At 44.6% G+C, this 18,405-nt stretch overlaps 1 protein-coding gene across 1 annotated transcript in view; it reads right to left on the bottom strand.

Moving 5' to 3' along the window:
* Positions 1 to 854: 854 nt before the first annotated feature.
* The window catches only part of LOC123997342 (potassium/sodium hyperpolarization-activated cyclic nucleotide-gated channel 4-like), a 46,236-nt gene continuing 28,685 nt past the window's right edge, over positions 855 to 18,405 (bottom strand). Inside the window, exons 6-10 of the mRNA XM_046301480.1 lie at positions 7,780 to 7,998; positions 3,167 to 3,313; positions 2,541 to 2,781; positions 2,148 to 2,312; positions 855 to 958 (exon numbers count right to left, since the gene is read on the bottom strand). Of these exons, the coding sequence (XP_046157436.1) occupies positions 855 to 958; positions 2,148 to 2,312; positions 2,541 to 2,781; positions 3,167 to 3,313; positions 7,780 to 7,998 (876 nt within the window). The remainder of the gene's footprint in view (positions 959 to 2,147; positions 2,313 to 2,540; positions 2,782 to 3,166; positions 3,314 to 7,779; positions 7,999 to 18,405) is intronic.

Genomic DNA, 18,405 nt, shown 5'->3' with positions numbered 1-18,405 from the left:
CTGCATGCTTGCCCAGGATCGATGAGGCAGGGTGGGCTGCGAGGCGGAGAGGAGCCTGGCCTCCTGGGTGAGCCTCCCAAGTGCAGGCAGGCCCTGGTTGCTGCTGCCTCCGTGACGCAATAGCGCCTCCTTGGCCCCATGCTGGCCAGCCATGGAACTGCAAGTGTCTGACATGACACTGGTGGCGGCAGTTGGATTCACGTGGTAGAACAGATGGGGTGTGGTGGCCCCTCCTACCTTGGGGATTCCTGGGGTTCCACACATCACTGAAGAGTGTTCCGGGTGGAGGCGGAGACTGTAGTGCAGTACAGAGGAGGCCGGTGTGGGTGGGGTTTGAGCAACAGGGGGTGATATCACACCTCCCGGAGGGACCATGGGGAAGGGTGAGGGGGAGGGGAAGGCAGAAAACCCTCTAGGGGACAGCCCCCCCATCCCTCCTACTCCCATCATCCCAATGAGGGAACTCACAGAGGGGCGCAGGGGCTGCAGGACAGGGGGCCGCGGGGGGGAGAGGGGGAAGGAGACGGAGGGAGATGGAGAGATGGAGGGGAGGAATATAGCGCCTCCTAGCGGATGTTGCTGCTGTAGCTGATGTTGAAGCTGCTGTTGCTGCTGCTGCTGGTGCATGAGGGCGATGGCCACGTTAGTCGTAGTGGCCGCCGTCTGGAGCGGAGCGTGGATCAGTGGAGCCCAGATCAGTGGGTGGGGCCTAGGGGAGACCGTACCATTTCCTCCCGTGGCCCCTCCCCTTCCTGCAGCGGCAGCAGCGATGGCCTCCTGCATGGCTGGCATGCTGTCGTGTTTAACGGTCTGCTGAACCAGCATGCTGTCACAGGAGCCCAGCCCCCCCATGCCTAGCCCCGCCCCCCTCCTCCTCGACCCCCACGCCCCAAACCGCTGCCCCCCGCCATGGAACCCGCCTGGGACGGCTTCCTCATCAGGATAGAGTTCTTCCTACCTGCAGAGGAGAACATAGAAGAGAGAAGAGAATAGAATGAAACTATCAAAACAGAAACAAACTGATGGAGGGGATGGATACTGTTCCTGTCTGACACAAATGGAGGAAAACAAGAGCAAGAAGAAAGTGGTAGAAACTAAAGTGATGGTCAAACAACACAGTTGTAACGAGGCTGACAGGGTTGAATGGCTGATTAAAGATCACAAACAGAACCAGGTATCTGCTCTAGCTCTCTGTTCTGACAGCTCTCTGTTCTAACAGCTCTCTGTTCTAACAGCTCTCTGTTCTGACAGCTCTCTGTTCTGACAGCTCTCTGTTCTAACAGCTCTCTGTTCTAACAGCTCTCTGTTCTGACAGCTCTCTGTTCTGACAGCTCTCTGTTCTAACAGCTCTCTGCTCTAACAGCTCTCTGTTCTGACAGCTCTCTGCTCTAACAGCTCTCTGCTCTAACAGCTCTCTGCTCTAACAGCTCTCTGTTCTAACAGCTCTCTGTTCTGACAGCTCTCTGCTCTAACAGCTCTCTGCTCTAACAGCTCTCTGCTCTAACAGCTCTCTGTTCTAACAGCTCTGTGTTCTAACAGCTCTGTGTTCTAACAGCTCTGTGTTCTAACAGCTCTCTTTTCTAACAGCTCTCTGCTCTAACAGCTCTCTGTTCTAACAGCTCTCTGTTCTAACAGCTCTCTGTTCTAACAGCTCTCTGTTCTAACAGCTCTGTGTTCTAACAGCTCTGTGTTCTAACAGCTCTCTGTTCTAACAGCTCTCTGTTCTAACAGCTCTCTGTTCTAACAGCTCTCTGTTTTTCTAGCAGTTTCTCAATTCAATTCAAAGGGCTTTATTGGCAGGGGAACATATTTTAACAGGAGATAATAAACAAAAGTGAAAAAAACAATACAAATTTACAGTAAACAGTAAATTCACTAAAGTTCCAAAATAATAAAGACGTTTCAAATGTCATATTATGTGCAAATACAAAAGGGAAAATAGTTTATCTTTCCCTTAACCTGCCTTGAAGGGCTTCTGCAACTGTAAGGTCATTTACAAATAAAATCTGAATTGATTCAAAAAATGCTAATCGCTGGCAAGATCTTTGCAGAAAGCACTATAGAAATGAAACTGAATTGAAAGCTGAGTCATTGCAAGTAATGGACCGATTGGCAGGTGCTTGAGCCAATCTGGAGAGATTTAGTACCGATGCGGTCCAACCGGTCGACGGCCACCGTCTCGAAGGCCCGCCTCATCATAGGGTGTTCCTCCAGGACCTCGTTGAAGCTGTCCACACTGAGGGAGTAGAGACGACAGTATGTATCTGCTCTGACGCTCGCCGTCCTCCGGCCCCGAGTCAACAGACAGATCTCTGAGAGAGCGAGGTGTGGGGGGGGGGTGGGGGGGGGCAGGTGTGGATAAAGAGGGAGAAGGGAAGAGGGGTGAGAGAGTGGAAAAAATAAGATTTTGTTGAAGAAATTGTGAAATTGAAGAACTGATTAATCTAACACACAGTCACACCTCTCCCCTTCCACTTCCCTTTTTAATCACACTGTCCTTACCCTCACCCCTCCCTCCCCCTTCTTCCTCCTCTCCTCACCCCCAAAGTAGGACCCATCACTGAGTTTGGTCTCCTTGTTTCCGCGGGTGAGTATGCCGACTCGTCCGTGTTGAATGAAGTACATCTTGCGTCCCACCGTGCCCTCACGGATGATGAAGTCATTGGGCTGGAACACCTCGAAGCGAAGCTTGGTCAGCACTGCCGTCACAAAGTTAGGGTCCGCGTTAGCAAACAGCGGCATGTGAGCCACCAGGCTACGGCAGTTAAAGCTAACTATCGCCTGAGGGGGGGAAAGAGAGGGGGAGGAGTTGGGAAGTTAGTTAGAATGCACAAGAACTGAATTGTATCAGTAAATTTTAATTTTCTTTCATGTAAAATGTGTTTTAGTTAGTTTGAATCGACTGGTTTGAGCAGGTGTATTTTTTAGTTACGCTATAGCTAGCTTTCGTAACTTGTAACAGTGTGTGTGCGTGTGTGTGTGCCTGCGTGTGTGCCTGCGTGTGTGCCTGTATCCATGGCTCGTGCGTGTGTGTGTGCCTGCGTGTGTGTGTGTGCCTGCGTGTGTGCCTGTATCCATGGCTCATGCGTGTGTGTGTGCCTCGTGAGTGTGTGTGCGTGCCTCGGGTGTGTGTGTGTGTATGTGTGTGCGTGTGTGTGTGTGTTACCTCCTTTAGTGGTTCGCTGAGTTCACCCAGTATGTTCTCCTCGTCAAACATCTTGCCCTGGAAGCGATGCTCATAGTACTCATGAATCCTCTGACGGACATCTGCAGGGAGCTTATGGAATGACATGTACTGCTCCACCTGCTTATACTGGAACACAACGTCAATACAACAGGAATACAACGATACAACGTTAATACAGCGTCAATACAATGTCAATACAACAGGAATACAACGATACAATGTCAATACAACGGGAATACAATGTCAATACAACGGGAATACAACAATACAACGTCAATACAATATTAACATAACATCAATACAATATTAATACAAAGTCAATACAATATTAATACAACGTCAATATAATATTAATACAACGTCAATACAACATTAATACAACGCCAATACAACATTAATACAAAGTCAATACAATATTAATACAACGTCAATACAACATTAATACAACGCCAATACAACATTAATACAAAGTCAATACAATATTAATACGCCAATACAACATTAATACAACGCCAATACAACATTAATACAACGCCAATACAACATTAATACAACGCCAATACAACATTAATACAAAGTCAATATATTATTAATACCACGTCAATACAATATGAATACAACGTCAATACAACATTAATACAACGCCAATACAACATTAATACAACGCCAATACAACATGAATACAACGCCAATACAACATTAATACAACGCCAATACAACATTAATACAACGCCAATACAACATTAATACAAAGTCAATATAATATTAATACCACGTCAATACAATATGAATACAACGTCAATACAATATGAATACAATGTCAATATAATATGAATACAACGTCAATATAATATTAATACAACGCCAATACAGTATTAATACAACGTCAATATTAATACAACGTCAATATTAATACAACATCAATACAGTATTAATACAACGTCAATACAATGTTAATACAACGTCAATATTAATACCACGTCAATACAATGTTAATACCACGTCAATACAATATTAATACAACGTCAATACAACATTAATACAACGCCAATACAACATTAATACAAAGTCAATACAATATTAATACGCCAATACAACATTAATACAACGCCAATACAACATTAATACAACGCCAATACAACATTAATACAACGCCAATACAACATTAATACAACGCCAATACAACATTAATACAAAGTCAATATAATATTAATACCACGTCAATACAATATGAATACAACGTCAATACAATATGAATACAATGTCAATACAATATGAATACAACGTCAATATAATATTAATACAACGCCAATACAGTATTAATACAACGTCAATATTAATACAACGTCAATATTAATACAACGTCAATACAGTATTAATACAACGTCAATACAATGTTAATACAACGTCAATATTAATACCACGTCAATACAATGTTAATACCACGTCAATACAATATTAATACAACGTCAATACAATATGAATACAATGTCAATACAATATTAATACAACGTCAATATAATATTAATACAACGTCAATACAATGTTAATACAACGTCAATATTAATACCACGTCAATACAATATTAATACCACGTCAATACAATGTTAATACAACGTCAATATAATATTAATACAACGTCAATACAATGTTAATACAACGTCAATATTAATACCACGTCAATACAATATGAATACAACGTCAATATAATATTAATACAACGTCAATACAGTATTATTACAACGTCAATACAATGTTAATACAACGTCAATATTAATACCACGTCAATACAATGTTAATACCACGTCAATACAATATTAATACAACGTCAATACAATATTAATACAACGTCAATACAATGTTAATACAACGTCAATATTAATACAACGTCAATATAATATGAATACAACGTCAATATTAATACCACGTCAATACAATATTAATACAACGTCAATATTAATACAACGTCAATATTAATACAACGTCAATACAATGTTAATACAACGTCAATATTAATACAACGTCAATATAATATGAATACAACGTCAATATTAATACAACATCAATACAATATTAATACAACGTCAATACAATGTTAATACAACGTCAATATTAATACAACGTCAATATAATATGAATACAACGTCAATATTAATACCACGTCAATACAATATTAATACAACGTCAATATTAATACCACGTCAATACAATATTAATACAACGTCAATACAATTTTAATACAACGTCAATATTAATACAACGTCAATATAATATGAATACAACGTCAATATTAATACAACGTCAATACAATATGAATACAATGTCAATACAATATTAATACAACGTCAATATAATATTAATACAACGTCAATACAATGTTAATACAACGTCAATATTAATACCACGTCAATACAATATTAATACCACGTCAATACAATGTTAATACAACGTCAATATAATATTAATACAACGTCAATACAATGTTAATACAACGTCAATATTAATACCACGTCAATACAATATGAATACAACGTCAATATAATATTAATACAATGTCAATACAGTATTATTACAACGTCAATACAATGTTAATACAACGTCAATATTAATACCACGTCAATACAATGTTAATACCACGTCAATACAATATTAATACAACGTCAATACAATATTAATACAACGTCAATACAATGTTAATACAACGTCAATATTAATACAACGTCAATATAATATGAATACAACGTCAATATTAATACCACGTCAATACAATATTAATACAACGTCAATACAGTATTAATACAACGTCAATACAATGTTAATACAACGTCAATATTAATACCACGTCAATACAATGTTAATACCACGTCAATACAATATTAATACAACGTCAATACAATATTAATACAACGTCAATACAATGTTAATACAACGTCAATATTAATACCACGTCAATACAATGTTAATACCACGTCAATACAATATTAATACAACGTCAATACAATATTAATACAACGTCAATACAATGTTAATACAACGTCAATATTAATACCACGTCAATACAATGTTAATACCACGTCAATACAATATTAATACAACGTCAATACAATATTAATACAACGTCAATACAATGTTAATACAACGTCAATATTAATACAACGTCAATACAATGTTAATACAACATCAATATTAATACAACGTCAATACAATGTTAATACAACGTCAATATTAATACAACGTCAATATTAATACAACGTCAATACAATGTTAATACAACGTCAATATAATATGAATACAACGTCAATACAATGTTAATACAACGTCAATATTAATACAACGTCAATACAATATGAATACAATGTCAATACAATATTAATACAACGTCAATACAATATTAATACCACGTCAATACAATATTAATACCACATTAATACATTGTTAATATATTGTTAATATACCGTTAATACATTGTTAATACAACATGAATACAATGTTAATACAGCATTAATAAAAGCACACATACACACACTATACTGCTGCTTTACTACAGTATAATACACACTATACTGCTTTACTACAGTATAATACACACTATACTGCTGCTGCTTTACAACAGTATAATACACACTATACTGCTGCTGCTTTACTACAGTATAATACACACTATACTGCTTTACTACAGTATAATACACACTATACTGCTGCTGCTTTACTACAGTATAATACACACTATACTGCTTTACTACAGTATAATACACACTATACTGCTGCTGCTTTACAACAGTATAATACACACTATACTGCTGCTGCTTTACTACAGTATAATACACACTATACTGCTTTACTACAGTATAATACACACTATACTGCTGCTGCTTTACTACAGTATAATACACACTATACTGCTTTACTACAGTATAATACACACTATACTGCTGCTGCTTTACAACAGTATAATACACACTATACTGCAGCTGCTTTACTACAGTATAATACACACTATACTGCTTTACTACAGTATAATACACACTATACTGCTTCACTACACTATAATACACACTATACTGCTTTACTACAGTATAATACACACTATACTTCTTTACTACAGTAATATACACACTATACTGCTTTACTACAGTATAATACACACTATTCTGCTTTACTACAGTATAATACACACTATACTGGTTTACTACAGTATAATACACACTATACTGCTTTACTACAGTATAATACACACTATACTGCTTCACTACAGTAATATACACACTATACTGCTTCACTGCAGTATAATACACACTATCCTGCTGTACTACAGTATAATACACACTATACTGCTGTACTACAGTATAATACACACTATACTGCTTTACTACAGTATAATACACACTATACTGCTTCACTACAGTATAATACACACTTGACTGGATGAGCAGGAAGAGGGTTTATGAGTGGAGTATGGTTCCTTTACCGTCTCCTGCCTTTGAGGAGTCATCAAATTAATTTGATGATTGGTTGGATAGAGAGAATAAGGGACAGAGGAATGGAGAGAGAGTTGGAGGGAGGGAGGGATAGAGAGGGTCCTATTCTCTTACTTTCTCCTGGTACTGTCGTCTTGAGGAGTCCAGGGACTGTATGAGAGCGGTGGCATGGCCGATGAACATGGCATAGCAGGTGGCACCAATGATCATACTGAGCATGGTGAGCCACACGTCTGTCATGCCCTCTGGAGCCTGGGCACCATAGCCAATACACAACATGTGGCTCATCGCCTTGAAAAGGGCATAGGAGTACTGGATCCCCCACGTATCATTCTGGATGGAGAGAGAGATGGAGAGAGAGGAGGAGAGAGAGTTAAACAGGCCCTTCTACAGAGGGAGAGGTGGAGAGAGAGTTAAACAGGCCCTTCTACAGAGGGAGACCGAGAGGAAGAGAGAGAGGTGGAGAGAGAGTTAAACAGGCCCTTCTACAGAGGGAGACCGAGAGGAAGAGAGAGAGGTGGAGAGAGAGGTGGAGAGAGAGGTGGAGAGAGAGTTAAACAGGCCCTTCTACAGAGGGAGAGGTGGAGAGAGGTGGAGAGAGAGTTAAACAGGCCCTTCTACAGAGGGAGAGGTGGAGAGAGGTGGAGAGAGAGTTAAACAGGCCCTTCTACAGAGGGAGAGGTGGAGAGAGGTGGAGAGAGAGTTAAACAGGCCCTTTTACAGAGGGAGAGGTGGAGAGAGGTGGAGAGAGGTGGAGAGAGAGTTAAACAGGCCCTTCTACAGAGGGAGAGGTGGAGAGAGGTGGAGAGAGGTGGAGAGAGAGTTAAACAGGCCCTTCTACAGAGGGAGAGGTGGAGAGAGGTGGAGAGAGGTCGAGAGAGAGTTAAACAGGCCCTTCTACAGAGGGAGAGGTGGAGAGAGGTGGAGAGAGAGGTAAACAGGCCCTTCTACAGAGGGAGAGGTGGAGAGAGGTGGAGAGAGGTGGAGAGAGAGTTAAACAGGCCCTTCTACAGAGGGAGAGGTGGAGAGAGGTGGAGAGAGGTGGAGAGAGAGTTAAACAGGCCCTTCTACAGAGGGAGACCGAGAGGAAGAGAGAGAGGTGGAGAGAGAGGTGGAGAGAGAGGTGGAGAGAGGTGGAGAGAGAGTTAAACAGGCCCTTCTACAGAGGGAGACCGAGAGGAAGAGAGAGAGGTGGAGAGAGAGTTAAACAGGCCCTTCTACAGAGGGAGACCGAGAGGAAGAGAGAGAGGTGGAGAGAGAGTTAAACAGGCCCTTCTACAGAGGGAGACCGAGAGGAAGAGAGAGAGGTGGAGAGAGAGGTGGAGAGAGAGATGGAGAGAGGTGGAGAGAGAGTTAAACAGGCCCTTCTACAGAGGGAGAGGTGGAGAGAGGTGGAGAGAGAGTTAAACAGGCCCTTCTACAGAGGGAGAGGTGGAGAGAGGTGGAGAGAGAGTTAAACAGGCCCTTCTACAGAGGGAGAGGTGGAGAGAGAGTTAAACAGGCCCTTTTACAGAGGGAGAGGTGGAGAGAGGTGGAGAGAGGTGGAGAGAGAGTTAAACAGGCCCTTCTACAGAGGGAGAGGTGGAGAGAGGTGGAGAGAGGTGGAGAGAGAGTTAAACAGGCCCTTCTACAGAGGGAGAGGTGGAGAGAGGTGGAGAGAGGTGGAGAGAGAGTTAAACAGGCCCTTATACAGAGGGAGAGGTGGAGAGAGGTGGAGAGAGAGGTAAACAGGCCCTTCTACAGAGGGAGAGGTGGAGAGAGGTGGAGAGAGAGTTAAACAGGCCCTTCTACAGAGGGAGAGGTGGAGAGAGGTGGAGAGAGGTGGAGAGAGGTGGAGAGATAGTTAAACAGGCCCTTCTACAGAGGGAGAGGTGGAGAGAGATGGAGAGAGAGTTAAACAGGCCCTTCTACAGAGGGAGAGGTGGAGAGAGAGTTAAACAGGCCCTTCTACAGAGGGAGAGGTGGAGAGAGGTGGAGAGAGAGTTAAACAGGCCCTTCTACAGAGGGAGAGGTGGAGAGAGGTGGAGAGAGGTGGAGAGAGAGTTAAACAGGCCCTTTTACAGAGGGAGAGGTGGAGAGAGGTGGAGAGAGGTGGAGAGAGAGTTAAACAGGCCCTTCTACAGAGGGAGAGGTGGAGAGAGGTGGAGAGAGGTGGAGAGAGAGTTAAACAGGCCCTTCTACAGAGGGAGAGGTGGAGAGAGGTGGAGAGAGGTGGAGAGAGAGTTAAACAGGCCCTTATACAGAGGGAGAGGTGGAGAGAGGTGGAGAGAGAGGTAAACAGGCCCTTCTACAGAGGGAGAGGTAGAGAGAGGTGGAGAGAGAGTTAAACAGGCCCTTCTACAGAGGGAGAGGTGGAGAGAGGTGGAGAGAGGTGGAGAGATAGTTAAACAGGCCCTTCTACAGAGGGAGAGGTGGAGAGAGATGGAGAGAGAGTTAAACAGGCCCTTCTACAGAGGGAGAGGTGGAGAGAGAGTTAAACAGGCCCTTCTACAGAGGGAGAGGTGGAGAGAGGTGGAGAGAGAGTTAAACAGGCCCTTCTACAGAGGGAGAGGTGGAGAGAGGTGGAGAGAGGTGGAGAGAGAGTTAAACAGGCCCTTCTACAGAGGGAGAGGTGGAGAGAGGTGGAGAGAGGTGGAGAGAGAGTTAAACAGGCCCTTCTACAGAGGGAGAGGTGGAGAGAGGGGTGGAGAGAGAGTTAATGTTACTGTAATTTAATTATTCCAATATGTTTTCATTAATTGAATTCCCTTAATCTATTTTATGAGAATTTGTAAGATTCTTGTTTGCATAAAATAGACGGAGACCAGTCTTTCAATAATAGGTAACATAATGTATTCTCGGAGCGCGCTGCCACGTTACCACGAGCAACAGTTTATATACAATAACATGACGTCATTTCATTGCTTCTAGAATGAATCCCCTCCTCCCGACCTAGAATTAAGTGAGTTTAAAAGTTCATTCCAACTCACTAACACACTCACAGGTCACACAACATAACTGAATGAACTCTTGAACCCTCACCATTATCGATCACCACTTAGCTGACAGTTCTAATTAACAGAAAACCTAGGAATGCACTCACTGCCTTATCTAAAACACCCCAGAGCTAAGTTTTGTCGGTTCAACCATAGGTTAACTGCCCTCTCCTGTACTCCCTGTTCACCCACGACTGCGTGGCCACGCACGCCTCCAACTCAATCATCAAGTTTGCGGACGACACAACAGTGGTAGGCTTGATTACCAACAACGACGAGACGGCCTACAGGGAGGAGGTGAGGGCCCTCGGAGTGTGGTGTCAGGAAAATAACCTCACACTCAATGTCAACAAAACTAAGGAGATGATTGTGGACTTCAGGAAACAGCAGAGGGAACACCCCCCTATCCACATCGATGGATCAGTAGTGGAGAGGGTAGCAAGTTTTAAGTTCCTTGGCATACACATCACAGACAAACTGAATTGGTCCACTCACACTGACAGCGTTGTGAAGAAGGCGCAGCAGCGCCTCTTCAACCTCAGGAGGCTGAAGAAATTCGGCTTGTCACCAAAAGCACTCACAAACTTCTACAGATGCACAATCGAGAGCATCCTGGCGGGCTGTATCACCGCCTGGTACGGCAACTGCTCCGCCCTCAACCGTAAAGCTCTCCAGAGGGTAGTGAGGTCTGCACAACGCATCACCGGGGGCAAACTACCTGTCCTCCAGGACACCTACACCACCCGATGTTACAGGAAGGCCATAAAGATCATCAAGGACAACAACCACCCGAGCCACTGCCTGTTCACCCCGCTATCATCCAGAAGGCGAGGTCAGTACAGGTGCATCAAAGCTGGGACCGAGAGACTGAAAAACAGCTTCTATCTCAAGGCCATCAGACTGTTAAACAGCAACCACTAACATTGAGTGGCTGCTGCCAACACACTGTCATTGACACTGACCCAACTCCAGCCATTTTAATAATGGGAATTGATGGGAAATGATGTAAATATATCACTAGCCACTTTAAACAATGCTACCTTATATAATGTTACTTACCCTACATTATTCATCTCATATGCATACGTATATACTGTACTCTACATCATTGACTGCATCCTTATGTAATACATGTATCACTAGCCACTTTAACTATGCCACTTTGTTTACTTTGTCTACATACTCATCTCATATGTATATACTGTACTCGATACCATCTACTGTATGCTGCTCTGTACCATCACTCATTCATATATCCTTATGTACATATTCTTTATCCCCTTACACTGTGTATAAGACAGTAGTTTTGGAATTGTTAGTTAGATTACTCGTTGGTTATCACTGCATTGTCGGAACTAGAAGCACAAGCATTTCGCTACACTCGCATTAACATCTGCTAACCATGTGTATGTGACCATTAACATCTGCTAACCATGTGTATGTGACCATTAACATCTGCTAACCATGTGTATGTGACCATTAACATCTGCTAACCATGTGTATGTGACCATTAACATCTGCTAACCATGTGTATGTGACCATTAACATCTGCTAACCATGTGTATGTGACCATTAACATCTGCTAACCATGTGTATGTGACCATTAACATCTGCTAACCATGTGTATGTGACCATTAACATCTGCTAACCATGTGTATGTGACCATTAACATCTGCTAACCATGTGTATGTGACCAATAACATCTGCTAACCATGTGTATGTGACCATTAACATCTGCTAACCATGTGTATGTGACCATTAACATCTGCTAACCATGTGTATGTGACCATTAACATCTGCTAACCATGTGTATGTGACCATTAACATCTGCTAACCATGTGTATGTGACCATTAACATCTGCTAACCATGTGTATGTGACCATTAACATCTGCTAACCATGTGTATGTGACCATTAACATCTGCTAACCATGTGTATGTGACCATTAACATCTGCTAACCATGTGTATGTGACCATTAACATCTGCTAACCATGTGTATGTGACCATTAACATCTGCTAACCATGTGTATGTGACCATTAACATCTGCTAACCATGTGTATGTGACCATTAACATCTGCTAACCATGTGTATGTGACAAATAACATTTGATTTGATTTATCTGCTTACTTAATCCACAACCCATTCCTTTCTGCCTAGTTGGAATGGTGTTCATTAACTTGAATTACTCCTTGTCCGTGTCACACAATCCCTTCTTATGAACTCATATTGTTAATCAGATATAATAAAACAGAGTATAAGTTTACTTAGTTACACTTCCATTGAAAATGAGAATATTTTTCAGTCATTTATTCATAATATTCCTAACAGTTAAACAGGCCCTTCTACAGAGGGAGTCCGAGAGGAAGAGAGAGAGGTGGAGAGAGAGGTGCAGAGAGAGGTGGAGAGAGAGGTGGGGAGAGAGGTGCAGAGAGAGGTGGAGAGAGAGGTGGGGAGAGAGGTGCAGAGAGAGGTGGAGAGAGAGTTAAACAGGCCCTTCTACAGAGGGAGACCGAGAGGAAGAGAGAGAGGTGGAGAGAGAGGTGGAGAGAGAGGTGGAGAGAGAGGTGCAGAGAGAGGTGCAGAGAGAGGTGGAGAGAGAGTTAAACAGGCCCTTCTACAGAGGGAGACCGAGAGGAAGAGAGAGAGGTGGAGAGAGAGGGGCAGAGAGAGATGGAGAGAGAGGTGGAGAGAGAGTTAAACAGGCCCTTCTACAGAGGGAGACCGAGAGGAAGAGAGAGAGGTGGAGAGAGAGGTGGAGAGAGAGGTGGAGAGAGGTGGAGAGAGAGTTAAACAGGCCCTTCTACAGAGGGAGTCCGAGAGGAAGAGAGAGAGGTCGAGAGAGAGATGGAGAGAGAGATGGAGAGAGAGGTGGAGAGAGATGTGGAGAGAGATGTGGAGAGGTGGAGAGAGAGTTAAACAGGCCCTTCTACAGAGGAAGAGGGAGAGGTGGAGAGAGAGATGGAGAGAGAGTTAAATAGGCCCTTCTACAGAGGGAGTATGAGAGGAAGAGAGAGAGTTGGCGAGAGAGGTGGAGAGAGAGATAGAGAGAGAGGTGGAGAGAGAGATGGAGAGGTGGAGAGAGAGGTGGAGAGAGATGGAGAGAGAGGTGGAGAGAGAGGTGGAGAGAGAGATGGAGAGGTACAGAGAGAGTTAAACAGGCCCTTCTACAGAGGGAGTCCGAGAGGAAGAGAGAGAGGTGGAGAGAGAGGTGGAGAGGTGGAGAGAGAGATGGAGATTTGGAGAGAGAGTTAAACAGGCCCTTCTACAGAGGAAGAGGGAGAGGTGGAGAGAGAGGTGGAGAGGTGGAGAGAGAGTTAAACAGGCCCTTCTACAGAGGGAGTCCGAGAGGAAGAGAGAGAGGTGGAGAGAGAGATGGAGAGAGAGATGGAGAGAGAGGTGGAGAGAGAGATGGAGAGAGAGCTGGAGAGAGAGGTGAACAGAGAGGTGGAGAGAGAGATGGAGAGGTGGAGAGAGAGTTAAACAGGCCCTTCTACAGAGGGAGTCCGAGAGGAAGAGAGAGAGATGGAGAGAGAGATGGAGAGGTCGAGAGAGAGATGGAGAGAGAGATGGAGAGGTCGAGAGAGAGATGGAGAGAGAGATGAAGAGAGAGGTGGAGAGAGAGATGGAGAGAGAGCTGGAGAGAGAGGTGAACAGAGAGGTGGAGAGAGAGGTGGGGAGAGAGGTGGGGAGAGAGGTGCAGAGAGAGGTGGAGAGAGAGGTGGGGAGAGAGGTGCAGAGAGAGGTGGAGAGAGAGTTAAACAGGCCCTTCTACAGAGGAAGAGGGAGAGGTGGAGAGAGAGATGGAAAGAGAGTTAAATAGGCCCTTCTACAGAGGAAGAGGGAGAGGTGGAGAGAGAGGTGGAGAGGTGGAGAGAGAGTTAAACAGGCCCTTCTACAGAGGGAGTCCGAGAGGAAGAGAGAGAGGTGGAGAGAGAGATGGAGAGAGAGGTGGAGAGAGAGATGGAGAGAGAGCTGGAGAGAGAGGTGAACAGAGAGGTGGAGAGAGAGATGGAGAGGTGGAGAGAGAGTTAAACAGGCCCTTCTACAGAGGGAGTCCGAGAGGAAGAGAGAGAGATGGAGAGAGAGATGGAGAGGTCGAGAGAGAGATGGAGAGAGAGGTGGAGTGAGAGATGAGGAGAGAAGTCGAGAGAGAGATGGAGAGAGAGATGAAGAGAGAGGTGGAGAGAGAGATGGAAAGAGAGTTAAACAGGCCCTCCTACAGAGGAAGAGGGAGAGGTGGAGAGAGAGGTGGAGAGAGATGGAGAGAGATGGAGAGAGTGATGGAGAGAGAGTTAAACAGGCCCTTCTACAGAGGAAGAGGGAGAGGTGGAGAGAGAGATGGAAAGAGAGTTAAATAGGCCCTTCTACAGAGGGAGTCCGAGAGGAAGAGAGAGAGGTGGCGAGAGAGGTGGAGAGAGAGATGGAGAGAGAGGTGGAGAGAGAGATGGAGAGAGAGGTGGAGAGAGAGTTAAACAGGCCCTTCTACAGAGGAAGAGGGAGAGGTGGAGAGAGAGGTGGAGAGAGAGTTAAACATGCCCTTCTACAGAGGGAGCCCGAGAGGAAGAGAGATGGAGAGAGATGTGGAGAGAGAGATGGAGAGAGAGGTGGAGAGAGAGATGGAAAGAGAGTTAAACAGGCCCTCCTACAGAGGAAGAGGGAGAGGTGGAGAGAGAGGTGGAGAGAGATGGAGAGAGATGGAGAGAGAGATGGAGAGAGAGTTAAACAGGCCCTTCTACAGAGGAAGAGGGAGAGGTGGAGAGAGAGATGGAAAGAGAGTTAAATAGGCCCTTCTACAGAGGGAGTCCGAGAGGAAGAGAGAGAGGTGGCGAGAGAGGTGGAGAGAGAGATGGAGAGAGAGGTGGAGAGAGAGATGGAGAGAGAGGTGGAGAGAGAGGTAAACAGGCCCTTCTACAGAGGAAGAGGGAGAGGTGGAGAGAGAGGTGGAGAGAGAGTTAAACATGCCCTTCTACAGAGGGAGCCCGAGAGGAAGAGAGATGGAGAGAGAGATGGAGAGAGATGTGGAGAGAGAGATGGAGAGAGAGGTGGAGAGAGAGATGGAGAGAGAGGTGGAGAGAGAGTTAAACAGGCCCTTCTACAGAGGGAGTCCGAGAGGAAGAGAGAGAGATGGAGAGAGAGATGGAGAGAGAGGTGGAGAGAGAGATGGAGAGAGAAGTCGAGAGAGAGATGGAGAGATAGATGAAGAGCGAGGTGGAGAGAGAGATGGAGAGAGAGATGGAGAGAGAGTTAAACAGGCCCTTCTACAGAGGAAGAGGGAGAGGTGGAGAGAGAGGTGGAGAGAGAGTTAAACATGCCCTTCTACAGAGGGAGCCCGAGAGGAAGAGAGATGGAGAGAGAGATGGAGAGAGAGGTGGAGAGAGAGTTAAACAGGCCCTTCTACAGAGGGAGTCTGAGAGGAAGAGGGAGAGGGAGAAGAAGGTGGAAGGGAGGGAGGGATGAGTGGTACAACACTAGTTAAGGTAATAGCTACAACCTAGGCTAAAACTGTGGCTGTAAAGTGCTGGGTAGAGTTGCTCATTGCTTTTCTACTTCCTGCTGTGTAAAACAGACTACCAACAGGCAAAAAGCTAGAGGAAAGTCATAATAGAATAGCTCTAAAATATCTTATCAAGCCAGTGTGTGTTAGCCAATCATGCAATGAAGCATATTTATCTCAGGCTGTGTGACTGTGTTTGTGATTGCTTGTGTGTGTGAGGCCAATTATATCCTGTTCTGTTAAATGGTCCGGCGGGTGGCACATGGCTTTCTCTGGGGGAAAACACTCAGCCTCAGCTGGCCTAGCAACAGTCACCCCGGCAACCACTGAGGAAACACTGCCGAGACGGGAGTCAGCGAAACACACAGCCGTGTGTGTGTGTATGTGTGTGTGTTCATATCTCCATCTATTCCATCTGTAGGATGTTTAAGTTGGGAGATGTTTTATTGTGTTGATAGTCCCTTTTATTCCAACCAGACATGCTGCTACATGAACCAATAAACTAACACAGAGAGCAAACAACGTCCGACACGAGGATACACACACACTCTGTCTCTCTGTCTACACACACACTCTGTCTCTCTGTCTACACACACACTCTGTCTCTCTGTCTACACACACACTCTGTCTCTTTGTCTACACACACACTCTGTCTCTCTGTCTACACACACACTCTGTCTCTCTGTCTACACACACACTCTGTCTCTCTCCCTCTACACACACACTCTGTCTCTCTGTCTACACACACACTCTGTCTCTCTCCCTCTACACACACACTCTGTCTCTCTGTCTACACACACTCTCTCTCCCTCTACACACACACTCTGTCTACACACACACTCTGTCTCTCTGTCTACACACACACTCTGTCTCTCTGTCTACACACACACTCTGTCTCTCTGTCTACACACACACTCTGTCTCTCTGTCTACACACACACTCTGTCTCTCTGTCTACACACACTCTCTCTCCCTCTACACACACACTCTGTCTCTCTGTCTACACACACTCTCTCCCTCTGTCTACACACACTCTGTCTCTCTGTCTACACACACACTCTGTCTCTCTGTCTACACACACACTCTGTCTCTCTGTCTACACACACACTCTGTCTCTCTGTCTACACACACACTCTGTCTCTCTGTCTACACACACACTCTGTCTCTCTGTCTACACACACACTCTCTCTCCCTCTACACACACACTCTGTCTCTCTGTCTACACACACACTCTGTCTCTCTGTCTACACACACACTCTGTCTCTCTGTCTACACACACACTCTGTCTCTCTGTCTACACACACACTCTGTCTCTCTGTCTACACACACACTCTGTCTCTCTGTCTACACACACACTCTCTCTCCCTCTACACACACTCTCTCTTTCTCTGTCTACACACACACTCTGTCTCTCTGTCTACACACACACTCTGTCTCTCTGTCTACACACACACTCTCTCTCCCTCTACACACACTCTCTCTTTCTCTGTCTACACACACACTCTGTCTCTCTGTCTACACACACACTCTGTCTCTCTGTCTACACACACACTCTGTCTCTCTGTCTACACACACACTGTCTCTCTGTCTACACACACTCTCTCTTTCTCTGTCTACACACACACTCTGTCTCTCTGTCTACACACACACTCTCTCTCCCTCTACACACACTCTCTCTTTCTCTGTCTACACACACACTCTGGCTCTCTGTCTACACACACTCTCTCTCCCTCTGTCTACACACTCTCTCTCCCTCTACACACACTCTCTCTTTCTCTGTCTACACACACTCTCTCTCCCTCTGTCTACACACACTCTCTCTCCCTCTGTCTACACACTCTCTCTCCCTCTACACACACTCTCTCTTTCTCTGTCTACACACACTCTCTCTCCCTCTGTTTACACACACTCTCTCCCTCTACACACACTCTCTCTCCCTCTGTCTACACACACACTCTCTCCCTCTGTCTACACACACTCTCTCCCTCTGTCTACACACACTCTCTCTCTCTGTCTACACACTCTCTCCCTCTGTCTACACACACTCTCTCTCCCTCTGTCTACACACACTCTCTCTCTGTCTACACACACTCTCTCTCTGTCTACACACTCTCTCCCTCTGTCTACACACACTCTCTCTCCCTCTGTCGACACACACACTCTCTCTCCCTCTGTCTATACACACTCTCTCTCTCTCTGTCTATACACACTCTCTCTCTCTCTGTCTACACACACACTCTCTCTCCCTCTGTCTACACACACTCTCTCTCT

Source organism: Oncorhynchus gorbuscha, linkage group LG15 (genome assembly GCF_021184085.1).
Source record: "Oncorhynchus gorbuscha isolate QuinsamMale2020 ecotype Even-year linkage group LG15, OgorEven_v1.0, whole genome shotgun sequence".
In the NCBI taxonomy this organism is placed as follows: Eukaryota; Metazoa; Chordata; class Actinopteri; order Salmoniformes; family Salmonidae; genus Oncorhynchus; species Oncorhynchus gorbuscha.
The sequence above is the reverse complement of the archived record's forward strand: the minus strand, read 5'-3'. Positions and strand labels throughout refer to the sequence as shown.